The 24774-nt window shown below is 49.5% G+C and overlaps 1 protein-coding gene across 13 annotated transcripts in view; it reads left to right on the forward strand.

The window, feature by feature from the left end:
* Positions 1 to 24774, forward strand: part of ATP9B (ATPase phospholipid transporting 9B (putative)) — a 155595-nt gene that overhangs the window by 101951 nt on the left and 28870 nt on the right. For all 13 annotated transcript variants that reach the window (XM_074355305.1, XM_074355303.1, XM_074355306.1 and 10 more), the window contains 3 exons: positions 4359 to 4501; positions 11852 to 11964; positions 14307 to 14555. In XM_074355305.1, the coding sequence (XP_074211406.1) occupies positions 4359 to 4501; positions 11852 to 11964; positions 14307 to 14555 (505 nt within the window). The remainder of the gene's footprint in view (positions 1 to 4358; positions 4502 to 11851; positions 11965 to 14306; positions 14556 to 24774) is intronic.

Below are 24774 nucleotides of genomic sequence, written 5' to 3' on the forward strand. Positions count from 1 at the left end.
CACTGTGTCTGTCGGACACCTGTCTCGGTCTTTTTCTCGTGTTTTTTGTTTCCGTCTCTTGATCATGGTGTGTTGTCTCACCACATGCTGTGTTTTGGTTTATTTGGGTTTTGTTTGTAACTGTATTTGAAAAACTAGTTATGGGAATCATTTGAGATAAAAGTGAAAGTATGTTTTTCCAAGACAAACACACTTGCTTCTGAACTGTGTACTTGGAGGTACCTCCTGCCCTGGAATGTCTTAATCCAAGTTCGAGTTACTCAGTCTCCCCTTCTGCACGTGGGTGCGTGGTTCCTGGTTCTCCAGAGTTTGAGGGCATCACCCTTCACAGCCCTGCCAGTCATGGGAAGGAGGACCTCTTGCTGGACCTCTGCCTTATTTCTTTTAAGAATTTTTAAAAAAAAATTATGCAGTATTTCTTACTGTTTTCAGTGGGAACGTTGGTTCAAATAAGATACCTCCCATTACCCAAGAGCACGGAAGTTTTTTGCAGATTTTATATAAAGGAAGTCAGACAACTGTGATTAAGTGGTTAACCTCCAGGGCAGTACTTCCAGGGGTAACATTTTGAGGCCCCAGCTGTGATAAATCTTATTCTTGAAAATGTATCAAGCTTTCTTTTAACAACCAAGTACAACTATATCATAGTTGTGGAACACTTGGGAAGTGCAAGCTTTTAAAAAATATCACTTGGATAAACAAACTATGGTATATCTATACAGTGAGTACTGTTTATCAATAAAAAGGAATAAACTGTTGACACACACAGTTAACTTGGGCATTTGTAGCGTTCTGGAAGCTACCAAAGGAGCATGATGGAGAACAGATCTCTGGTTGCCGGGGGAAGGGTGGGGGCAGGGACGACTGTCGGGGGTAACAGGAGGAGTGTCTGCGTGATGGCTGTCTGCATCCCGGTGGAGACTGGTGGGCGTGATGCTGGCGGGAGTTTGTCTGAGGGACACACAGCAGAGAGTGCAAGTGAAAACTGGCAAAACCTGGGTCAGTCTGTGTGGGAGTTCATTGTGTTGTAACATCCGGTCTGTGTTTGGAGAGTGCGCTGTGGTCCTGCAAGGTGTTACCCTAACCCTAACCCTTCACCATGGGTGCTCAGTTCAGCTCTCCTGAAACACCACATTATTTCAAATCCCCAGTCCACCCATACCCACTCAGAAGCGTAATGATGTGATTTGGAATTTTGCTTATACCAACTTTGGTACTTCCCATGCTTAATAGATTTCTGCTCCTGAGGACCCCAGACTGCACTTTGCTCGTCCTGTACGTGTTGCGGTGGATACAAATCGAAGGGCTCTTGGCACGTCTGAGTCTTTATCCGCTGTTTTCCCCTTACTTAACAGCCACACCTTTTGCTCTTCGAGCCTGGGGGCCAGCCTGCCTTCCCAGAGGGGTCCTAACATGCTGCCCACGCTGTGCTCTCCACTTTGGCTCTGCCTTGTCTGTAAAACCTTCTCTGACTGTTCACAGGCAGCAGATTATCTGCTCCACCAACGTAACCTTCAGTCACCCACTGTGATGCTAACACGCGGCGTTTTACAGGTGCTGCTACCAAGGCTCAGAATGATCGTCTGTTTTAGTCCAAGGTCATGGAGCTAGTAAATTTGGAAGCTAGGAATCCATGCAAGTCATCCGTCAGATCAAACCCGTGAAATTCTGTTACCCACGCTTCCTCCCATGGGGCTGACTGAAGAGCATTCAGGGAGTTGAACTGACAGGAGCCGATTATTCGGAAAAGGGGCCTGGGATAATTCCCAGTTTCTGGCCTGGGCTGATGGGTGGACCATGCCATTCACTGACGTCAGAGGACGCTCCTCCTCCTTGAGCGAGAATAAATTTGTTTTTTCTTTGTTTGGCACTGGGGGAGGAGGAGGCAGGAAAGCTAGCCTCCATGGTGTGTATAGTCACTTAGAGGTGTCTGTGAAATGTAGAGTGAGGCACCTGCAGGCAACAGAGTATACCACCTGAAGCCCAGGAGAAAGGCTCAAACCAGTAGCAGAGGCTGGAATGCTGCCTTCACAGCGCGCAGCGGCCGGTGAATCCACCTCGTGAAGACATTTGGAACTGTCCTGTGCCACCCGTGGTGTGTCATAGAAAACTTACTCACAGAATGAAAAAATTGAGGGGGATGCAGAGAAAGTAGGAAATGTGCTTTTTCCTTTAAATGACAATTTACAGGAAAAGGTTTTGATTACTTTTGATAAAACGTGCCTTTTAAATTTAAATGCCTTTTCTTTTGCTTGGCTCTGGGTCTGAAGCTAAATCTCACTCGTGGGGGAACACGTGTGAATGATTTCAGGCAGCTTCATGCCGCGGGGAGCCTGGTGTGCGCTGGGGCCGGGTTCGCCTGCCCTGTTGAACGCTGCAGGTTGATCGGCACAGACCGAGTGCGGCCGCCCGCCGGGGGCGCTGCTGGCGCCGCGTTGCATGTTTCAAGAAGGTGCACCTCAGACTGATTCAGGATCCAAGTTACCTCCTCAGACATTTTTGAAGCTGCAAGATGAATTATTTGGGCAAGAAAGCACTGCTGTTCAGACAGCCTTACGTTCTAAAATTAACCTGTGTCTTCTTACCGTAGTGTGGACCAGCTTCACACAGGTTCTTCTCGGTGACGCTCCTGAGCACGCTAGCTCGATCAGATCAGATAGTTTATTTCACTTTTCTTGTTTCATAGCAGCCAAGGCCGCAGCCACCTCTGGTGCAGGGAGTGCCCGACAGCGCGGGCGGCTTCTCCGCTCGCTCGGGATGGGTCCAGGTAGTGTCACAGCTGTTTAGCGAGCAGTGTGACGCGCCTAAACTGTGTACGCGTTGGTTGCATGACAGTGTGTTAGTGTGACGCTCAGGGTCGTAGGCTTGCTATATTTTGTTGTTCACAGATCACGTCACCATAAAGTACTAGTCGAATAGAGGCCTAGGATTTAAAATCCCCTAAAATTGGAACATGACTAAAAAGCAAGTTCAGTACGGTGCTGGTGATGACTCTGTCAACCTAGTGTTTGAAGTTTGAGCTTCCAGAAAGTTTCAACAGTAAATAGCAAATTGTCGTCCTAACCTTTGTTGGAGACTTGCCTGCAGGCTCTCCTCCCGGGTCACCTGCCCACATGGGGGCAGCCTCCCTCTTCCACCCCGACCACTTCAAAATAGCCCAGCGAGAAAAGCAGATTTTAAAGAATTATGCACGTGTACTTCAGACATTTTACATCCACTTGATTCACAGGGACGTACGCTCATCCGGCAGCCTCGGTGTCGGGCCCTGGCCTCTCCTAGCACGGTTTGAAGGCCCTGGTGTGTCTTGTATGAAGGCAGCCCGGGTGCCTTGGTTGTCGTGTCCACTTTGGATTTCCTTAAGGTTCAGAGAAAAAGATGTTCACAGGTCTGTTGAGTGAGAAGCTTCCAGAGGAGTTAAGTTCCTTCTCATCTTTTGTGCCTCACTCACACCTCATCAGCAATGGTTTTTGAAACAATTCATCACTACCCAGCCTTTCAGGAACATTCTATCTCACTTAAGTGGAGAAACGGTGTCTCGATTGTGGTTATTGATCACGTTTCCTCGGGTTACGTAACACGTGGTGTGTCCGCCTGGCACCGGCGGGTCTGGTGCCCGGGGGCGGGGGCCTCTGGAAGGACAGCGCTCTCCAAACAGGTGCTCCGTGCCGGGCATCCTGTGGTCGTCCACGGGGCCGAGCATACCATCGCCCCAGCAGACAGGGTATGTGGGGTGATGGAGGGGCCCTGGCTGCGCCAGCTCAGGACTCCATGGCTCTGACCCTGAAACCCAAGCTCTTTGAGGCGGTCTGACCCACCTGCTCCCACCGTCACGTCCACACTGCCTTTCTGCCCCTCTAGCCAGGGCACCCGCCTGGCTCGGAAGCTGCATGCTTGGAGGACCTCCCGGCCAGTCCTGCCCCCAGAGCCTGTCTGGTCCTCCGCGGCAGGGCAGTGGTCTCCATGGGAAAGCATCCTGTCAGTTCTTGTAAAGCGGCGGATGGATATTAAGACCCATTTCAAATATTTATTCCCAGCAAGACACAGCCGATCTCCTTTGACGTGGCCTTCTCCCCTCCCGTCCCCTGGCCACAGTCCACCTTCCCCAGTACGACTGAGGTCACCCACAAGGCTGAAGGGCAGCCTGGTAACCCACCTGCTGTCCCCTGCGAACATGCTCTGGGCTGTAAAAAGGTCTGTTGACTTAAATGTCTACACATTGCTTTATTTTAGTCTAAAACTCGGTATGACCTACTTCACATAAAATTAAAGACACCACATGTAAGTGAACAAGTCTGTACGGAAACAGTGAATGTGAAGTATTGGGCTCCCTAACAACCATGGTGGGTTTTGTCTGGCAGCTTGCGCGTGAACCTGGACATGGGCAAAGCCGCGTACGGCTGGATGATCATGAGGGACGAGAGCATCCCCGGCACCGTCGTCCGGACCAGCACGATCCCGGAGGAGCTGGGGCGCCTGGTGTACCTGCTGACAGACAAGACAGGTACGCTGCCAGCTCCTCAGCAGGGGCAGCCCCAGCGCGTGCCCGTGTGTGTCTGGGGGGGTGTGCGCGTGTGTGTGCACGTGCGTGTGTGTGTGCAAGACAGTGCTGAAGTCACAGTTGGAATGTCCCGGGCTCTGCCCTTGACCCTGGCCTCCCACTCCTCTTCCTCTTCCAGCATTCCGGGATCATCAGAATTAGCAAAATGTTACATTCTTGGAGACTTAAAACATGTGTTTCTGCATTTTGAGTTTTCCACAGCCTTACGGTGGTTTTTCCGTTTAACTGCCTTTATTACACCTCTCTAGTGGATTCCTAAGGGCAAAAATGGCTTGTTCATCACAGAATGATGGTTGTGAGCAGTTAGAAGAAAACAACAATTAATAAGCCACGTGAACTTGGTATTTTAACAGTAACGTTCTCCGAGAGATTCTTCCTACAGATGACCTAACCACCGTGAGATTCCGTGCCCCAAGTTCTCTGTCTTTACTTCCTTTTTTTCATCAAAGAATTTTTGTCAGTTCTAACATACCAAATAAAAGACTAATTGAAACCAGTACTGTAGGAAAAGCCACATCTAAGGTTAAAACTCTTCTTGACTGACTGAGTCATGGTTTAAATTCCCAGTAACTCTTAGCAAACTAGAAATAAAATAATATTTGTGTAAATGGTAAATTCAATATTATTTTTAATAAACCATTAAAAATGTCCTCTTTTGGAAGAAGACACACCTGCAGCCACGTTTTTGTTTAGTATTTGTCACTCCAGCCACCGCAGTGAGATGGGAAGTAGAAATGAGACACGCAGCCAGGAGAGCAAATATTTCACAGATAATGACCAACCAAGGAGATCGACTGCTGAAATCAAGAAATCTGCAGTGGCCGGTCACAGGTTAAAACAGCAAAGCAGTAGAAGCAGCTCCCTTATGTGCGGAGTAGACTGGAGGAGGGAGACCTGTCCACAGCACCAGGGCCCCGTGCAGCGTGTGGACGGACACGGCCTTGGGGAGCAGCGGGGTGTCTGTGAGGAAAGGGCCGGAATCAGGGGGCCCGTGCTGTGGCCCCTAGCGCACTGTGTTCCCAGGAATTTGTACATCTGCTCCAGTCCAGTCAGGACCCTGTCCAGCTGTGTTTGGCTTTGGTTGGGACTTGTCTTCCTGGGACGCTGAGGAGTTGCCCTGTAAGTAACGCTCGGACGTCAGGGGGAGTCAGAAATGACAGCCTCAGGGCTCAGGGTCAGGGGTAGACGAAGAAAACGCCTTCACAGCCTCCCTTCCCACCTCGCTGCGCTGATGGGGAAATTTACAGACTAAGTCTCCACCAATACTGGAGAACAGTACCGTTTGAGGGTGCAGAAATTGAGTTATTTCTGGAAAACAGCTGGAGAAGCCAGAGGACAGCCAACTCAAACTCGGAATGGCTCCTACAGAGATTCTAGAGAAATGCAGGGAAGTGTCTCCAGAACAGAGTCCTGAAGAAATCCTGAATTTAAAGCCAACAGGGTTGCCAGCTGAGGAGACCCGGCCTGGTCTCCCCTGACACGTGTAACCGAGACCAGGGGCCACACGTGAAGTCTAGAGGGACAGGAGAACTGTCCCCAAGAAACCAAATTCAGTGGTTGTCCCCCTAGAAACCCCAGCGGAGCACCAGGAAAACTTTTAGAATTGTAAGAGTTTTATGATATATAAACTCAGTACCAGAATTAAACCACATTTCTGTACACCAGTCAGGACACTTAATTCTGCAGATGCCAATTACAACAGCAAAAAAAAGTTCCAAGTAATCAAACATAAATTTTAACACAGAATATGTCAGACCTGTCTGGCTGTATGCTGTTAAAGTTTGAAAGACCTTACAGGGAGCTCATTGAATGGAGAGGTTCGCTGTTTTCATGAGTAGGGCATCTTAATGTGATAAAGGATCATTCCTCCCCACATTACAAAGACCTGACATGTTTGCAAGCACAGGGTGCATCAGGAACTTTTGTTCAGAGCTGGAGGGCATGTTACCTGGCCCCCCTTGTAAAGCAGATTTTGGCTTTATCAGTCAGCGCCGCCTCCTCACGCCAGCGTCTACCCCCTAAGGAAACATCTGCACCAGGAGACACATGAGACTTGTTCTGGCTACAAAGACGAACTGGGTGTATCACACAAAAAGCCCCCCCAGGGCAGTGGATAGACTGCGCTGTCCTTATGAGAGCACTGAGCAGCAGTGACCACCAAGTGCAGAGCTTTGCCTCCCCTGGGGTTGATGCCGAGGAAAGCCCCGAGCTCCACAGGTGTTGGGGGGGGCCTTCCTCTGCGGGGCAGGGGGCGCTGTGCTGCCCCCGGCCTCGGCGCCCACACCAGCCGCCTTCCTGCACCACCTTTCAGAGGCCTCCTGTGGTCGCAGGACGGTCGTGCTTGTCCAGGAGGAGCAGTTCTTGTCTGGATCATGAGTGCTTTTGTGGCCGTTTGACGTGTGCATGTAACGCTCCTGGAAGGAGACCGACTCTTATTTCATCTTCATTTATGAGCAGAAAGCACACGCCCGAGAGCAGTGTAAACCGGAGTCTCTGCGTCTCTGGCTGTTTGAAATCAGAAAGTAAAGGTTTTGTGACCTTCATCCATCCTCAGAAGACTGATTTTTTATTTTGCATTTTAAACAAAGCTGAGATTAGTACTCTGCTCTGGGCTCTTCCATTTTTCTTTGTTGAATTTTCATGACACTGGGGCGAGGAGAAGTGGATTTTGCCCGGAGTCATAAAGGCAAAACCTCCTTTTCCCCACGTTTACTCTGCTGCTTTTAAAAGGCAAAAACAGTGCTTCTTATGGTTTTTAGCTTAATAAAGTATCTTGGTTCCTGAGATTTAAAAAGAATCACAAAAAAAATGTGTAAAATATATTAAAGTATTTGCATCTTGATTTCTGAATGGCCGTTTTGTGCTGGGGTCACTGGGGAAATTCTCACCATCACTTTCTGATGTTGAAGCCGAGTGGAGTCATTTACACTATTTTTAAAATGTTCTGACCTGGAGTTTTTCAGGCCCTTTCTCAGTGATCCCACGGCGGGTGGGCGCCTGGGCGGGGGGGAGGGGGGCGGTGTGCGGACATCTCAGTGGCCGGGCGTTAGCCAGGCTGGCTAAGAGGGAGCTGTTGTGGGGCTCCGGCCGTTGCTGCACAGAGTGAGGCGGCCCCCATCCGACGGAAAACCCTTCGGTTCACAACGAGCTTTGTGACGAGTCGTGTCCATGGCGGCACGCTGGCGTTGGCCACAGCGGGACAGAGAACGAAGCAGCCCAGTGACTGCCTTACAGTTTCCTTGTGTGGATGAGGAAGCGATGTGGTATAATTAGGTGTGATTGGAGCGCACGCTTCCGGTAAGATCTGAAATTAATGATGTTGCTATAGTGACACATCTGCAGCCACCAGTGCGTGAAACATAAAGTAATTCACTCAACAAGAGCCGGCGTCTTTTAGCTGCCAGGGCGCGGAGCGTATTGACGCTGACCAGAAATACGAGACGTTCTGTGATGAACGAGCAAACGATGCTGAAACTGGAGGACAGATCATTTGTGCTTCATCTGCCGGAGAACTTTCATCTTCCCCCTGGTCGCGCTGACAAAGCCATTGTTTAAAGAACAATGCCTCAGAGAACTCATAAATTTTAAAACTTAACTCAGGTGCAGCCTATTAAAGCAATATATTAATTCCTTTGTTCAGAGTTTTTATCTTCACGTGGAACGAAGCCATTACTGAAACACCCACTGAAACAACAGGTTTTAGGACTCGTGTTAATTGTAGCATCCATTACCCATCATGCCATGTTGTTTAGACTCGAATCACACGGAAGCCTCGTGGGCTGGCATCATCGTGGGGGAAGCGTCGCTTCCATGGTTTCCAGGGCCCCAGAGCTGCCACCTCTCGGGGGTTCGGAGTGTCCTGCAGCCTCTCCCCACAATGTCTCCAGTTACAAGAAAGCCGTCCTGCTGGGGCAGTTGCTGCTGAGCCGTGTGCTCGGACGCGAGATGGACGTCGTGCTCCAGCTGGGACATCCACACACGCGATCTTCCGAGAAAGCCTCACACACAGCAGAGAAGACATGTGACTTCTCATTAAACGATGTCAGATATGTTTTATTTGGATATGACCTTTACAGTTTGGTAAATCAGTCTTAGTCACTTAGAAGTTTTGTTTCCATTCCTTCGTCTTAAGGTCTAAGTAGCTGTGGGGTTTTGTTGGTTGGTGGGGGGTGGTGATCAGGTTTATTTATTTATTTATTATTTTTTAAGGGTAGCCCTGGGGATGGAGCCCAGGACCTCACGCATGCTAGGCACGTGCTCCACCGCTGAGCTGTGCCCTCCCCATGGCCACTGATCTGCATGGTCACCACTTTGCTTGACTAGAGTCTTCACAGGAGGTCTGTGCCGTCCAGGCAAGCTGCCTGCCCTGTGATGAAGGTCCTCTCCTGTGACGAGCTCACATTGGGGTCTGAAGCCAAATCACAGTCTCGGGAGATCTGATCAGAAAGCTTGCATCTGCTGCTCGGACGTCTGCTCCATGTGTCTGGGAGTCACCTCTGTCACCACCCTGAGAATGGTCCCTGTGGGAGTTTTTCCCTGGAAACTAATTTCCTCTTTGCCTGCTTGGCTCGTTGTAGTTCACGAAACCCTGCTTCATTAAAGAACTACAGCTTTTTCTTTTTTCCAGAAATCCAAAACAAGCCTTTTGTTGAAAGGCACCTGTGCGTGGAGCTGTCGTGGTGCCCAGTGGGGTGTGAGGCTCTGTGACGTGGCGGCCCACCAGCCCCCCTGCCACAGCTGGCCCTGCCCTTCACAGTGTTTCCAATTTGGGACGTACCAACTTCTGCTGATTTAAGAAGACACATGTTGTAGAAACCATCAAATGACAAATCACAAGAATCATTTAAGATAAGACTTGAAAAAATTTTGCATTACTGACTCTTTTAATACCTGGTTTAACCTTACACTTCTCTGCTGTCCAAGAGGGCCCGGAAGGTCGGGGACTAGCACTGACTGTCCCCCTCAGCACTTTGCAGAGTCAGCTGCACAGTAAAAACATCACTGAAATTTTAGAAAATATTTTTATGATTCATCTTAATACGTTAAGTAGTTGTACGAGACGCATAAAGGAATGTTAGCATAAATATTCTAGTTTCTGTGACCCAACAGAATGTGAGCATACTTGTTTAAAGGGTAAAATGACAAATCTTTTCTTGTTTATTTGATGGGAAATGCTAGTCATTTCTTTAGATACGTCATTTTGAGCCACGTGAAACATGGTTTTTCAGCAACTTAGACATTTCAGCGATACAGCAGGTATCATGACAGCGTCTGGGTCAGTTGGCTGTCACTCAAGCACTCGGCACAGCCATGGTGCTGCCTCCACCACAGCCGGAGAGCGGACTCAGGCTCTCCCTCCCCCTGCCCAGCCTGAGTTGACCGCCAGGGATTTGCCTGTCCTGGATGCATCACAGAAACACAGCCGTACGTTGTGTGGCCTCTTCCGACCGGCTTCCTTCACTCAGCACAGCATTTCGAGGTTCATCCACGTGGTAGCCTGTGTCAGTGCCTGGGCTCTTCTTATTGCAGAATAACATTCCACTGCACGGATGTACCATATTTTATTTATCCATGCATCCGTTGGTGGACATTAGAGCTGTTTCTGCTCTTTGTCTACAATGAATTATTCAAGGTGCTAGCCAAAGCAATTGGGCAAGAAAAAGAAAAAGACATCCGTATTGTGAAGGAAAGTGGAGCTATCTGTGTGACATGGTCTCTGTGTAGAAACTCCTAAGAAATCCCCTAAAAGTCTGTTATAAGATAGACGACTTGTTGCTGGTGACATTATGTAATATAACCTCAAGTTTAAGTTAATTATTCTTTATTTAATGAAACTGGCATAACCAGAAAACCCTTTAAATGCATTTCTCATGTAGCTTTGATTATGTTAATCAAAGGAGCCATTTGTTCAGGGCGGTAGAGGGGCTGCATAGAGTTTTGTAAAAGGCAAAATTTGTGAAGCTAACGTGTGTCCCTGACGGGAGCTGCTCTTTGAGATTTAAGGAACTCTGATACATTTTGTACATTCTTTTGACAGGGCTTATCAAACAGCCTCTAAAATAATCACTGTAAATTGTAGACTCTCCTTTGACTTTGAAACGACCTCTGTGCCTGGTGGGGGTTCTGTCAGATGAGCTGTTTTGCTGTGAACGTGAGTCCTCACAGGCGTGTGTGGAGTCGGAGAGGGGTGTGTAAGCCCTCCGTATTGTACTTTCTGCATCACGTGAGCCAAAGAAAACAAGAATTAGTATTTTCGAATGTTTTGTAGCCACGTGAAAAGTCCAGCTCGTGCTGTGATCGCTCATCTGTCTGTGTTCACACTTACAACTTCGTCAGTGTCAGCGGACAGTCCTTCTCTGTGCTTTGAAACAAGCGCAGAGGCCCCAGGGGGGCCCCGGACCTGCAGGTCCGCGGGGCACTTGCCCCATCGCCCTCCTGCTGTGAAGCCTGGGAAGCAAGAACCCGTGCTGTGCGGTTATTTCCAGGTGAGGGGATGCACGTGCAGCGTTCAGGTCTCCTTCAGGGCCAGGAGGTGACTGGCTCTGAGTTTATGTGCCACTTTTAATGAAAATTCGCCGGGTTTTTACACGTGCGGCGGCATATCTGCCTCCCCTTCTTTCTCTTCACCGCATTGGTTGTGTGTCTTTGATACACGTGAAGCTGAAACCAGGAAACCTCATAAAGTTGACCTGCTGTGCTCCTCAGGGTGAGAGGGCGTCCCAGCTCCCGCTCCCCTGGGGCCTGGCCGGGGGCGCCGGGGCCTGAGGACAGAGGAGTAGGGCCCCACCGGTTGGAAACCAGCTCAAGAGAAGGTGCCTTTCCTTTCTCACCTCCTCTGCCTGCGTGCAAGCGGACGCCAGGCGTTGAACGCACTGTTTTGTTCAATGAGAAATACTTCATTTTTCAAAATAGGTTTATTTGGAAGGGTCAGATGCGCTGATTTGGGCTGGGTGGGTCCACGGTCTGGAGTGTGGACACGTGGTTCCCACCCGTCTCTCTCAGACCGGGCAGGACTTGCATCTGTACAAATAACAGACTGAACTGAAAGGCAGACTTTCCTCACAGACTAGAGCCCACCCCGTTCTCAAGAGTTACCAGAAAGGGAGCCTGACGTTCTGGGAGGAAAGTTCTGGTCTCACTAGTGGAATGAACGTGGAGGCGGTGCAGAGAACGCCTGCAGGAGCGCATGGCTGGGGCGGGAGGACGTCCAGCTGGACAGAGGCCCAGCGGGCTGCACCCTCACCCGCGGCCAGGCCGCCCATGCTGACCGCGTCCTGGTCTCTTCTGTCACAGGAACCCTCACCCAGAACGAGATGGTGTTTAAGCGGCTGCACCTGGGCACCGTGTCGTACGGGCCAGACACGATGGACGAGATCCAGAACCACGTGGTGGATTCCTACTCGCAGGTGAGCAGGCTCCGGTTGGTCCTGTCCGTGATCCGTCCCCGCCCTGTCCTCCTGATGTTCTGAAGTCAGATTCGAACATGCTTTCACATTATTTCATCTGTAAACGCTTTGTCCATGTCTCCAATAGGTTTTTTTTTTTTTTTTAACAAAAGCTGAATCTTGTGTTTTCCACCGGAGCCTTGGAGGTGCCCCCGAGGGTACAGAACAGGACTCCTTTCTTTCCCGTAAGGGCGCAGCCTAGCAGCCCAGCACCTGGCGGACACTTTGCAGCAGGAGTTCTTGGCGAGGGCGTCTGGAGTCCTCCTCCCTCCAGGCTCTCCTGACGTCCTTCGTCCCAGGGCCCCGTGTGCACAGGTCCCCTTGAGATGAGCGGTGGGTTGGCGGCATGGGTGGTTTCCCATTTATCTCAGGCCTTGTGGTTTCCGCGGCCCCGTCCCCAAGTGGAGCTCGTGTTCCACTCACCTGGATTTCCTCCTGCTTGTCACATAGCCTGAAACCACCAATTCTGTGCAAACCCCGCAACCCAAGGGAAAGAGTCTGAGTGACGGCGTGTGGGCTGCCATCCTGTTGAGTCTCTCCACCTCCCTGGGGACTTGTGGAGCTGCCACCCCCGTGATGATGTCAGGGTGTATCAGGTGGAAAGTGCAGGGTGCCCACGGGGGTGACAGCTCAGGCCCCTGGACGACCTGCGCACGGAGGCCGGTGCCCGCGGTCTCTGGTTTCCAGCCCGACTTTGCGCAGACTGGCCGGAATCACACTCACCCTCGCGGTTCTTCCCCGACACATCTCCGGGGCCGGTCAGCCTCGTGCTCACCACCCCTTTGGTCTGTAACACGCGGCCGGGCGTGTACTTACTGCGCCTGTGAGATGCCGTCTAGTGAAAAAGTCTGATTGGTGTGTATGTTTGTTGCACTTGTGACTGGACACCCCCAGCCCACTGCCACGCACAGGCATTCAAAACCAAGCACTTTACTAGTTTGGACGTCATTCGCTTTAACACAGAGTGTTTTGTAACTTGGAATATTTATTAACGGAAGACGAGATTCAGAGGAGCAGGAGTAAGACTCCTTCCTGTCATCTGTGTCTGCGTTATGCAGTACCAAGTAACGTCCGGTGTTTAAAACTTAACTTACGTTTTCCACAAATACGATTTCAGTAGCTCCAAATAAGTTATTTTACTAGGAAAAAAAAACTAAAGGCAGAAGAGATGAGCCATTGTTACAAATACAGGAAGTAATATTCCATCTAAGGAGAATTGTAATAATCTTCTTCACTAAAAGCGATGTGGTGGTTAGCTGGTTAGACGGCACTTTCCCTGTGAAACCGAGTTTATTCCTTCTGTTCTGTCTTGTTATTGAGGTGGCAGCGGTCTGCTAGTTCCGCCGGCGTTCACGGGTCTGTAGCACCCATTGCTTCCCCACTGGAAGCGTTTGGTGGCACAGGGCATGATCTCCAGTGGGTTGAAAGAACTCAGTGGGAGATGAAGTCACACAGCCAGCGCTGAACGTAACCACGGAGGCTCTGCGCGGCGGTGCGGGCTGAGGCCGGTGTGGGGTCACGGGGACCAGCTGAGCAGAGAGCGACCCCCTCGTTAGCCAGCACTGCATTCTGACGGGCAGAGCAGGCGCAGTTTGGTGGCTGCACAGCCGCCCAGAAGCGCGACAGGCTTTCTGGGGACTGTTGTGCGTTTCCCTGAGTTCAGGGGGAGGTGTTCGCCAGGCCTCGGAGTTGGGGGCCCCCAACCCTCCCCCGCGGAGGAGGCGGCATGGAGTCAGCCCCTTCGCGGACGGAGGCCAGGCCGACGGGCCAGGCTGAGCGGAGGGCTGTTTCCCCAGGATGCAGCGGTTCCTGCGTCTGAAAAACCACCAGTGACTGCTACTGCAGGCTGCGTGAAGTCACGGTTTTAAGGGGACTTTCAGAAACATTTTCCCCCTGCTTTTATGCACATTTTATGCACATTATACCATTTTGTGCACGGCTCTTTTTAAAGGAAAATGAAAGCAGTTGTGAGCATTCCATTCCATTCTGTTAACTGTGCTTCTAGAAGCAATGGATAAACTGAAATTATTAAGGGCTTAGCAGATCAGTGCCACGCCTGAGGTGCATCTGGTAAAAGGAGGCGGTCAGACTTTGAATCCGAAACAAGTATTTTGGTGTACTTGACAACCAGGACGTATCAGAGCGCTTCGTAGGTATGAGGACAAAAGAGCGACTTGTCCCACTGCCCGCCCACTGGGAGGTGTCACCTGAGCCGCCTCTTTTAGCCCTCACTAGTTAGGAGTCACGTTTGTTAATAATTCCGACACCAGCTCTGCTGCTTGGTCTCTCTCTCTCTCTGACAGACGCATTCTCAAGCCGGTGGAAACACCACCAGCTCGACTCCACCGAGAAAAGCCCAGTCTTCGGCTCCCAAGGTTCGGAAGAGCGTGAGCAGCCGGGTGCACGAGGCGGTGAAGGCCGTGGCCCTATGCCACAACGTTACCCCCGTGTATGAGTCCCGAGCGGGCGCGGCCACGGACGCCGAGTTCGCCGAGGTGGACCAGGACTTCAGTGACGAGAACCGCACCTACCAGGCCTCCAGCCCCGATGAGGTCAGTCGGGGCCCGGCCGGTGTCGTCCTCCAAGTGTGGATGCCTTGGGCTCGAGGCCTGGGGAGCAGATTTTCGTGGGGTGGGGAGGGGCTGCGCCGTAGTGTTGATGCTCTAGACGTAGCGCAGGAGGTCGTCCCGTTCTCCTGGCGTGACCTCCGGCCTGACCGACGCCTTTCGGACGTGTGTCCACGCATCTCAGAGCGTCTTAGGCACAGGAGGAACCACAAGAGAAATCAGGCAGCTTACTGATTCCATAAACTGATTTGTAACCAAGTCCGGTTTTAATAAAATCCATGGGCTACGTCACCCAGTACTTTCTTATCTCCAAATGAATCATCGGGTTTGCAGGTTGAATTTCCAGTTATTTTTGCAGAGTTTAGATACAGTGTATCTACTTTGAAAGGGAATTGGATGTAAATATTTCAAAAATCTGCAGACGACAGAAATGGTAAAATCCTACATGTGGTAAGTCAGTCATTTCCAACTCGACATCAGTCATCCTTTGCTTTTTAGGCTGATAAGAGTTACTATTAAGTTAATTTGTCCAGTTCCTGTACAGTCTTAGTGTACTTTATATAGTTTCCCTGTGTGCTCTTTGCTCTCAAAGTTCAGCAGACATTTCTGTAAAGTAATCCAACCAAGCACGCCTGGGGTGTACACCGACAGACTTCTTCAAGTACTTGATAAAACTGGCTCCTGTAAGTAAATAACCCCTCAAGAAAGTACCGCTAATCGTAGTCTTAAAAATCTGGCCTCATGTTTTAAAGAGAAGAGCCTGTTGATCCCCATTAACAAGTTCATTTCCAAAGAGAACAGCCTCTGGGTAACAGCGCCGCCCCGGGAGGGCCACGGTCGTGCCGAGAGCGGAGGCCCCGCGCACGGGCCAGTCCCCGCTTGTGCCCCGGGCCGAGCAGCGCACACTCGGCAGTGACACCCTCCTGTCACGACGAAGCCTGCCGCCTGCGTGCCAGCGGGTCCCGTTTCCCAAGGTGCCCCCGCACCCTCATCCGCGGGCCCAGGGTTCTTAATCTTGTCCACTCCACGAGTTTTGTTTCAGTTTTGTGTTTGTCATTTTCTACATCCATGCTCAGTTCTGGAAACGCTGATTATGCAGTCGGCCTGTGTGGGGCTGGACATCTCTCCATTCTCAAAATCTGAAAACCCAGTAAGTCGCACCCACAGCCGAGAACCCCTGCATCTTGTGAATCCCTCCTTTTGACGTCCTTTCTGGGTAAAAGACAAACGTTGCCGTGTGACAGAAGCAGGTGAGCTCTCGGCTGTGCACCACCCTCGGCCCGGGTGAAGCCCCGGGGCCCGGGTGCCGTGTCTGCCTCCCTGACACCAGAGCACCAGGAGACGCCCTGGGGACCCACAGGCTCGGCTGCATGGAGCTCCTGCCACTGTTTGTTTTGAAGCCAGATTTATTTCTGAAACTTCAGTGATATAAGTTTTACCTTATTTTTTTTGATTAAAGTATAGTTGATTTACAACATTATATGAGCTACCGAGTACAGTGTAGTGATTCACGGTGTTTAAAGGTTATGCCCCGCTTGCGGTTATTATAAAATATGGGCTGCGTTCCCCGTGGCCTCCAGTACGTCCTTGAAGCTTATTTATTTTCACACAGTAGTTTGTACGCCTTATGCCCCATGTTGACCCTCCCCCATCCCACTCCCCACCAGTCACGTTTGGTTTGTTCTCTATATTTGTGAGTCTCTTTCTGTTTCATTATAGTCACTGGAGTATTTTTTAGATTCCACATAAGTGCCGTCATACACTACATGTCTCTGGCTTACTTGACTTAGCATAATGCCCTCCAGGTCCATCCATGTTGTTGCAAATTGCAAAATTCATCCTTTTTTATGGCTGAGTAGTATTCCATTGTACAATTACACCACATCTTCTTTATCCAGTCATCTGCTGATGGTCACTTGAGTTGCTTCCACATTTTAGCAATTGTAAATAATGTTGCTGTGAACATTGGGGTGCCTGTATCTTTTCTGATTTTTTAGATACATACCCAGGAGTAGACTTGCTGGGCCATTTGGCAGTGCTAGCTTTCTGAGGAACCTCCATCCTGTTTTCCATAGTGGCTGCACCAGCTCACATCCCCACCAACAGTGCACGGGGCTCTCTTTTCTCCACATTCTCACCAACACTTACTCTTCCTGTTCTTTTTGATAACCGCCATCTGATAGGTGTGAGGTCATACCTCGTGGTTTTGATTTGAATTTCTCTAGGATTGGTGATGGTGAGGTTCTTTTCATGTGCCCGTAGGCCATTCTGCCTGTCCTTTTTGGAAAAATGTCTATGCAGGTCTTCTGCCCATTTTTTAATCGTGTTGTTGGGTTTCTTTGATGTTGGGTTGTACAAGCTATTTATGTCAATGGTTTCTTCTGCTGTGCAAAAGCTTTTAAGTTTAATTAGGTCCCAGTTTTTTTGCTTTTATCTCCTTTGCTTTAGGAGACAGATTCCAAAAAATACTGCTATAATTTATGTCAGAGAGAGTTCTACCTGTGTTTTCCTCTAGTTTCATGGTTTCTGGTGTTGCATTTAGGTCTTTAATCCAGTTTGAGTTTATTTTTGCGTGTGGTGTTAGAGAATGATCTGATTTCAGTCTTTTACACAGAACTGTCCGGTTTTCCCAGCTCTTGACTTTTTGACAAGAAATTGTCTGACTCTAACCGAAATAAACCAATTTAGAGATTACGATACGTTGTTAGTCATAGAAGAGCTTAAAGGTGGTGAAAAAACAGCCAGAAAGATGAAAGCTTGCTTTTATAAAACAAAGAAAGCTGAGAACAGCTCCCCACGCCTGTTGGGTCATCCATCCCAACAGAGACGTGTCTACGAACCTGCCACCTCCTCGCTCCCTGTGTCACTCCTGCCACGACCTTGGGGTACAGGTCACCAGGGACAGGATGCTCCTCAGAAGGGGACACACCACCCCCTTTTTCTTGCAGAGAAAGGGTTGTTTTTCGTACCCTAACATTATAGAAAGTCTTTCTAGCTCCATGTGATTGCATGTTGGAAACGTGTTGTTTCCCAGTCCTGAGGATGGGAAACAGACCACAGATATTTCCCAAGGAAAATTTTACTGAAAGTTTTAAATACTGCATTACATTATTTGCCTTATTACTTGCCAAAAATAAAAGCAAATTTTGTTGAAAGTACATGGGCTTTTTCAAAGTGATAACACTTTTGATCTGTTAGGAATTCACGACAGAGAGGGGGTTCATTGGTTAGAAGATTTCCAGAACTAAGTTGGAGGTGCTAATCTTGTATTTAAAATTTTTTAGTTTAAAATTTCTTCCTGCTTTGAAAATTGGACAGTGATCAAAAGTGGCAGCCGTTGAATAACCTGTGAGAAGTCCCCAACCCTGAAAGCGAGGAGAGCAGACGTCACCGTAGCCGCCTCTGGCACAGCATTTGCAGGTCCCCGGAGGCTATGGGGACATCTGAACGCTCGCTACTTGGCTTACTGAACTTTGCTGCAGTCGACTGACAGATGATGGCATTGTCGCCCCGTCACTGAAGTACTGTTTTAGAAGCATTTTTGATTAAATAAGGTGCTCAGACCACCTCACCCTGGAGCTGCATTCAGGGAGCTGGCTGGTGCTGTCTGTTCGCCCCCCAACCCTGACCTGTTGCAGCGAATGCAGCTCAGAAGCAGCCCTGCCGCGCGGGAGGCGTAACCGGGGCCGTCGGTTCCGCCCAGCACCCCCTCGGTCGCCTCTGCCTGTCTGTGGCGCTGGGTCTCTCGGTCTGTGGAGGGAGCGTGCGAGGGGTTGTTGCTGTGCTGCTGCCATTCTCCACCTCCCCTTCCCCGAAGACGGAGAGGCTCTTCTGCCCGGCCTGTGCTTGCGCACCGTGAACTGTACCGATGGCGGAGTCGCGGGGAGCCGGGCGCCGAGGACCCGCGGTGCTGAGGACTTCTGGTTCTTCACATGCAGGGAGTGCTGGTCCGAGCGAGTCGGTGATTTCACATTCAGCGTGTGGCGCCTACTTAGGCCCTGATCACTGTTTCTTATGATAAGTGATCGATCTTTCATTTTCTCCAGGAGAGCAGGAAGGCTTGCTCGCCTGTCGCTTTGTGTCTGCAGCCTCAGCAAAGCAAACTCCAGCTTGGCCACGTGCAGTGTTCCCGGGAGCTCCCGGGCAAGTGAAAACCCAGCCCTCGCGAGCCGTGTGTCCCGCCAGTGCAGGAAGCTGAGCCAGCCAGCGTCCCCACCGGCACTGGCCCCGTGTCAGCTCAGGAGGCCGGGCCTTGGGCAGGGGAGCGAGGCCCAGGGCCACACAGCCTCCTCGACCGCTGGCCCCTTTGGTCCCGAGAGACTGATTGGCTGTGATGTGTGACAACTGCTGACACTTGTTAATTTGCTGTTTGTAGGTAACGCTTTTTCTCCTCTGGCCACATCGTCTCACATCCGTTAAGTTCTGCATTAATATTATTTCAGGGCGTACCTGTTGCCACGTGGGCCTTCGTGTGCCAGCAGCAGCTAAAACTTATGACGAATCATAAGCAGATTATTTAAAAGCAGAAGAACATCCCTTCCTTAACAGCATTGCTTTTGGATTTACCGAAGTAAGAAGTGCGCTCTAATGTATGCAGCATGCTGTAGCCTTAAACTCACCGTTATCGTGTGTGTTTATTGAAGCAGGACTAATTGTGGTGTGTCGTCAACATGTTTGTGGGGAGTAGATCCCCGTCGGTGACGTGAGCCCTCCTCCGTGGCCCTTAGGAGAAGGGCAAAAAGCATCCACTCAGCCAGTGTGGGGATTGATTGGCAGTTTTCCAGGCGGTCAGACTGCATTTTATGTTCGTAATTCTATTAAATTATAGCAGTGATGGTAGTACCACAACTGAGAGTGAAGACGTGTCGGTGATGGATTGTGACTTATGAAGTGCGTGGTAGAAAACGTGTCCCTCAGCACAGCTGACAGTGCTGTGCGTACAGCTGCGGATACAACAGAGAAGTTTCCCCCAAGCGCTTCAAGAGTAATAGCACAGAAATTTCTGAACAGTGGAATTACATAGAAAAATTAATAATGGAATCTTGCCCCGCATTATATTTCCTGTCACTTGTTAGGACTCGTGGAAATATCTTCCCGTCCTGGGCACTTAGCCTGGAGAAGTGTGAGCGTGAACAGACTTCCTGTGACAGAGGTCAACCTCAGCTGCTACAGTGTGACCTGTGGGTGAGATGAGGCTCAGGCTCCCACTTAAATATATTTTTTACATTTACATTTTAATTATTTTGGCCTTTGTATTATTGTCAATAATCACATCGTTAGAAATTTCCAAAGCTAAGTGAGAGAAACAGTCATTCTTACACGGCCTGTGCCATCACTGAAAGCATCCAAAGGAAGCAAGAGAAGATGCCCCCCCGCCCGTGAGGTCCGCACCGGTGGGGAAAGCAGGCAGCAGTGTGTTAATTGCTCCCGAGATGAATTCTGAGCCAAAGACCTAGAAATGCCACCCACCCTCGGCAGCTTTCTTTCTGTGTGTGTCCTGTTAGAAGCACCATGCTTAGTGTCAACCTGACCCAGTGTGGAGGATGAGATCCTGAGAGGAGCCGTGGTTGGGGAGGTCAGAGGTCAGAAGAGGTCTCCATGTGAGCACTGGGCAGCTCCCACTCAGGCACCACCTACCGGGGGCAGTCACGAGACAGAAACTCCACCTTCACCAGCTGACATTGTAGGCACTGTCTTCGAAACCAAACCAAGGCTCTGTCTGGTAAGAATAAATGAAATAAATGAAGTTGGCATCTAACTAAAAAGTTTAGAAGAAAAAGATAAAACCAAGCAAAGGAGGAGAAAGAAAAGATAAAGGAAAACATAAAAGTAATGATTGAGAAAACAGTAAATTCAAAAGCTGATCCTTTGAAAGGTAAATAAAATGAAAAAACTACTGGCAAAAATAGTAAATAATACAAAACAGTGTAAACTAAGTATGCACAGATAAAATTATGCATATTAATAGACAAATGAGCTTAAAGTTTTGTAAGAATATTAAATGCTAATATTGGACCAGTTTTATAGGTCAGTTATTTTGACCCACACGTAAGTCATAAGTCCTACACTATAAAAACTTTTCTGAAACAAGGAGAGAATTCCAGAGCCTTTTCAATCATTTTATGAATCTAACTTAATGCTAAATTCTACAATCTGACCAAAATAACACAAATATACCCACAATAAAAAAGAAATTTATGGATGAATCTTACGAACTAGAGATACAGAAATTCTAAAACATAATGCAAATAAATCAAACTTATGGTGTGTCGAAAGAACATGACCAAGTGGCATTTATTCTAGGTATACAAGAATGATTCATTATTGGAAAATACATTAGTATGGCTTTATGTCTGTAAGTTGGAGGTCACATGATAATCTCACTTCCATTAGAGGCTTTAAAAGCATTTAAGGTAAAAATTCAATACCCTTTCCTGACCTAAACAGAGTGCCCCCCCATCCAATAGTAGTGGATTTAAAATAGGAAGGTGCTTTCTCACCACGGTTCCTGACACCAGCCCTAAACCAGGGCTCGCTCACAGCAGGTGTGCTGCAGTCGGCCAGGCGACACGCGAGCAAGCCTGCCTGCCGTCACCTCTGCCACTTCACGTTGCCTGAAAGTTCCATCCAAGACATGTTTCAGGAAAAATCAACACAGCTGTTAAGAGGAAGTAACCACCTGCCCGTGATGAGGCTGCACCCCGAGCGCTCACAGACCCTCTGCAGAGCCACTGGGCCGCGCGGGACCTGAGCAGGCGGCCCTGGGGACAGCGAGAGTCGGCGGCTCCCTTCCATGGTGACGACAGCCTATTGCCCTGAGGACCACACGTACCCCGTTCGCAGAGCCTCAGCAGTAAAGACACTTGCCGTGCACTTACGGGGAAGCTTGTCGTGTGATCAGTAGCAGCAAACGCTGGTCTCTTCCTGCTGGGACTCGAGCGCTGTTCTGCCTCACCTGCATTTTAATTACGAGCAAAGCAAGACAGAAAATGCAATTATATCATAAAGTAAGGGCAAGGAAAGTTCTGTTTAGTTTTGTTTTTATGCCAGAACAGTTGTTCAGGTAATGGTCAACCCTGGCCACCCTGCAGAAATCCTGTGATGCCTGGATTTCTCTGAAACCTACTGAAGAATCTGTAGAATTAAAAATCCCCTTCCAATTGATTATATTATTCCTAAATAATGGGTCTGTTTTTAGAACAGTTCATTTGTATTACAGTTTTTTTCCTAAAAGTGTGTGGTGTAACATACGTTGTTTTCTAGGTTAAAGAACAGGTCCAGGGGGAGGGTACAGCCAAGTGGTAGAGCGCGTGCTTAGCACGCACAAGGTCCTGGGTTGGAATCCCAGTACTGCCATTAAATAAATAAATAAATAAACACTTAATTACCTCCCCCATGAACAGACAAAAAACACACACAGAAAGGAGCAGGCCCACATTCTCACGCTAGACCCTCCTGTGAGCCACACTTTACCAGCACAGAGACCCCCGTGAGAGTGCCGGGCAGGAGCCCGCAGACCTGCTTCTGCAGACCTGGGTGTGCCCGCCCACGGAGAAGGGGGTGCGTGTTTCTGTGCAGCAGTGATTTCAGGTCTTCCCACCGGCCAGCTCTTTAACAGTCACCAGAACATCTCAGTGGTCTTATATCTCTTAAAGAAATTTGGTTTGTAGCTAGAACCCTTCCCACAGGAATCTCCAGGTCCAAGTGTCTCGAGTGGGAATTCTACCAAACATCTAGGAGGAGTAATACCAACTCTGTACAAACTCTTCCGAAGAATAAAAGGGGAAGAAGCACTTCTCAGCTCAGTTTGGGATGTTGATGCTAAACTGATGCCATAATCAGACCAAGGCATTACAAGAAAATTACAAACCAAAATCACTTATGGACACAGGCACAAAAGTCTGTTTAAAAATATAAGCAGATAAAACCCAACGAAGTCCGGGGTCTGATCCCAGGAGCGCAGGTGCAGCTTGGCAGTTGTGGGCCCCCTAGCATTGTAATTACGAGCAAAGCAGGCGGACTGAAGGGGAAACCCACGGGTCATTTCAGCAGCTTTGGGAGAGGGGGTGCCTGACCAACTCAACACTCATCCTTGATACAGTCTCTCAGTGAACTAGGAGTAAAAGAGAACATCTTCAGGAGCAGCTGTGAAAACCCCACACTTAACGTGCTGCTTAGAGGAGACGTGGTCGGGCTCCTAGTGTTTAGAACGAGGCGAGACGCGCCCTCTGGCCACACCTGCTCAGTCTCACCCAGAGTTCCTGGCCAGAGCTGTGCGCTGAGGAAAGAGAAGTAAAAGGCATACAGATCAGAAAGGAAGAAACAAAACTGTCTCTTTTTTTAACAGATGATATGATTGTCTCTGCAGAAAATCCCAAAGTCTCCATCAAAAAAACCCCACTAAAATTTACTAAGTAAATTTACCACGGCTGTGCGTTATGATAGCCGTATACAGAAATTACTTGTATTTATATACACTAGCAAAGAACAGTTACAGATTGAAACTTTAAGACAGATTGTTTATAAAGCGCCGAAAAACATGAAATAATTAAGGACACACCTAGCAAAATATGTATATGATTTGTATGCTGACAAGTGTAAGACAGTGAAGAAAAATCAAAGACGGTCTGTGTACGGGAAGTACCTTGTGTTCATGGGTTGGAAGACTTTCTGTTACCAAGACGTCAATTGACTTTCTTATAAAGATGCCATGGAAATCCAAAACAGGAAGGATTATCTGTAAATAAGCGGGGAACAACTGAACAGCCGTGTGTAGTACCACTCCCAGCCAGTAACACTCTCTCCCCATTACAGAACTAACTCAGACTTGTCATAGACCCACATGAAAAACTGAGAAGCATGGAATTTCTAAAAGAAAACATAGAAGTCAGTCTTTGTAGGCTCCAGCTAGGCAGTAATTTTGTAGGACACAAACAGTACAAATTGTAAAAGGAAAAGTTGATAAATTGGACTCCAGGGTAAAAATCGTATGTTCCTCAAAAGACATTGTTAAGAAAATGAAGACAAAACACAGATGTGTAGGATACGTTTGCAAAATTCACGTCTGGTAAATGACTGGTAACCAGCGTGTATAAAGAACTCCCCAAACCCAGGAATGGGACAGTAACCACCAGCTTAACCAGCAGCAGCAGATGTGAGCCGCTGTACCGCCCCAGCAGCTGTGAACACAGCCCGACCGGCCGGGGTGCAGGGGGCCTTTCTGCTTCCCGCGGGTGCCTGGCACTTGACGTGGAGAAATGACACTGGGAGTGCGCGTAGCTCCAGGGAGAGACCCAGAGTACGCTGGGCCAGCTCTTCACCCCCGGGCCCTCCCCGGGCCCAGGACGGCGCACGCGCTCCAGCGCACACGCTCCAGCGCTGCTGTGGTTACAGGTGCACTCCTGTCTGACGCGTCCCGTTGGGCCTCCCGCGGCCATGTCCCTCACACAAGACACTGAGTTCTCGCTGGTTCCAGGAGCGTCCTCAGTGCTGGTCCTGGGTGTAGAGCAGTGAACACGCAGACGTGGGGGCCTCGGGACACAGGGGTGCTAAGGCTGCTGGCCTCGATGTGCGAGTGTGACGTGGGGGTGACCCGGGAGGAGCTGGCCCGCGGAGGGGGCAGGAGGGCAGCGGGGGTCGTGGGGTGGGGGCGGCGGCTTCGGCGGTGTAGACTGCTTCCCCGGATCCGTGTGTGCGGGCTTCCAGGGAAGTACTTGGCTGGAGCGCCTGAACTCCCAGCCGTCTGCTCTGATCACTCGAGGGAGCGCTTCACGCCTCGTGGCGATGCTGTTCGTTCTGCGTTAGCAGGCGGCTTATGTGCTTTCGGAAGGTGTTTGCTTTCATTGCTGAAACATCTTTAGGAAGAAAACAGAGTCAAACTGTCAGTACCTTAGAATTGTTCTTTCCTTTAATTTCTACACTTACTATCACTGGGTGTAAGTTACTCCTAAGAGCCTTCGGAAAAGAGCGCCACTAGTGTATTTATTTCAGTTGTACAGAGAGCAGGGTCCTGAGCTCTGCGACATGACGGTGGAGCTGGAAGCCGGGAGACCCTCCCGCTGGCGTGGGCGGCGGGGTGGGGGTGCTGAGCCCGGGCAGGAGGCAGCGGCAGGTGCGCCGACGTTCCCCGGGTTCATGCCCGTCCTTCTGGGCTGTTTGTTTAAGGGCCTCTTCAGAAATGTTTAATTTTATATTCTCAGAATTC

The sequence above is a fragment of the Camelus bactrianus genome, chromosome 30 (assembly GCF_048773025.1).
Source record: "Camelus bactrianus isolate YW-2024 breed Bactrian camel chromosome 30, ASM4877302v1, whole genome shotgun sequence".
Taxonomy (NCBI): domain Eukaryota; kingdom Metazoa; phylum Chordata; class Mammalia; order Artiodactyla; family Camelidae; genus Camelus; species Camelus bactrianus.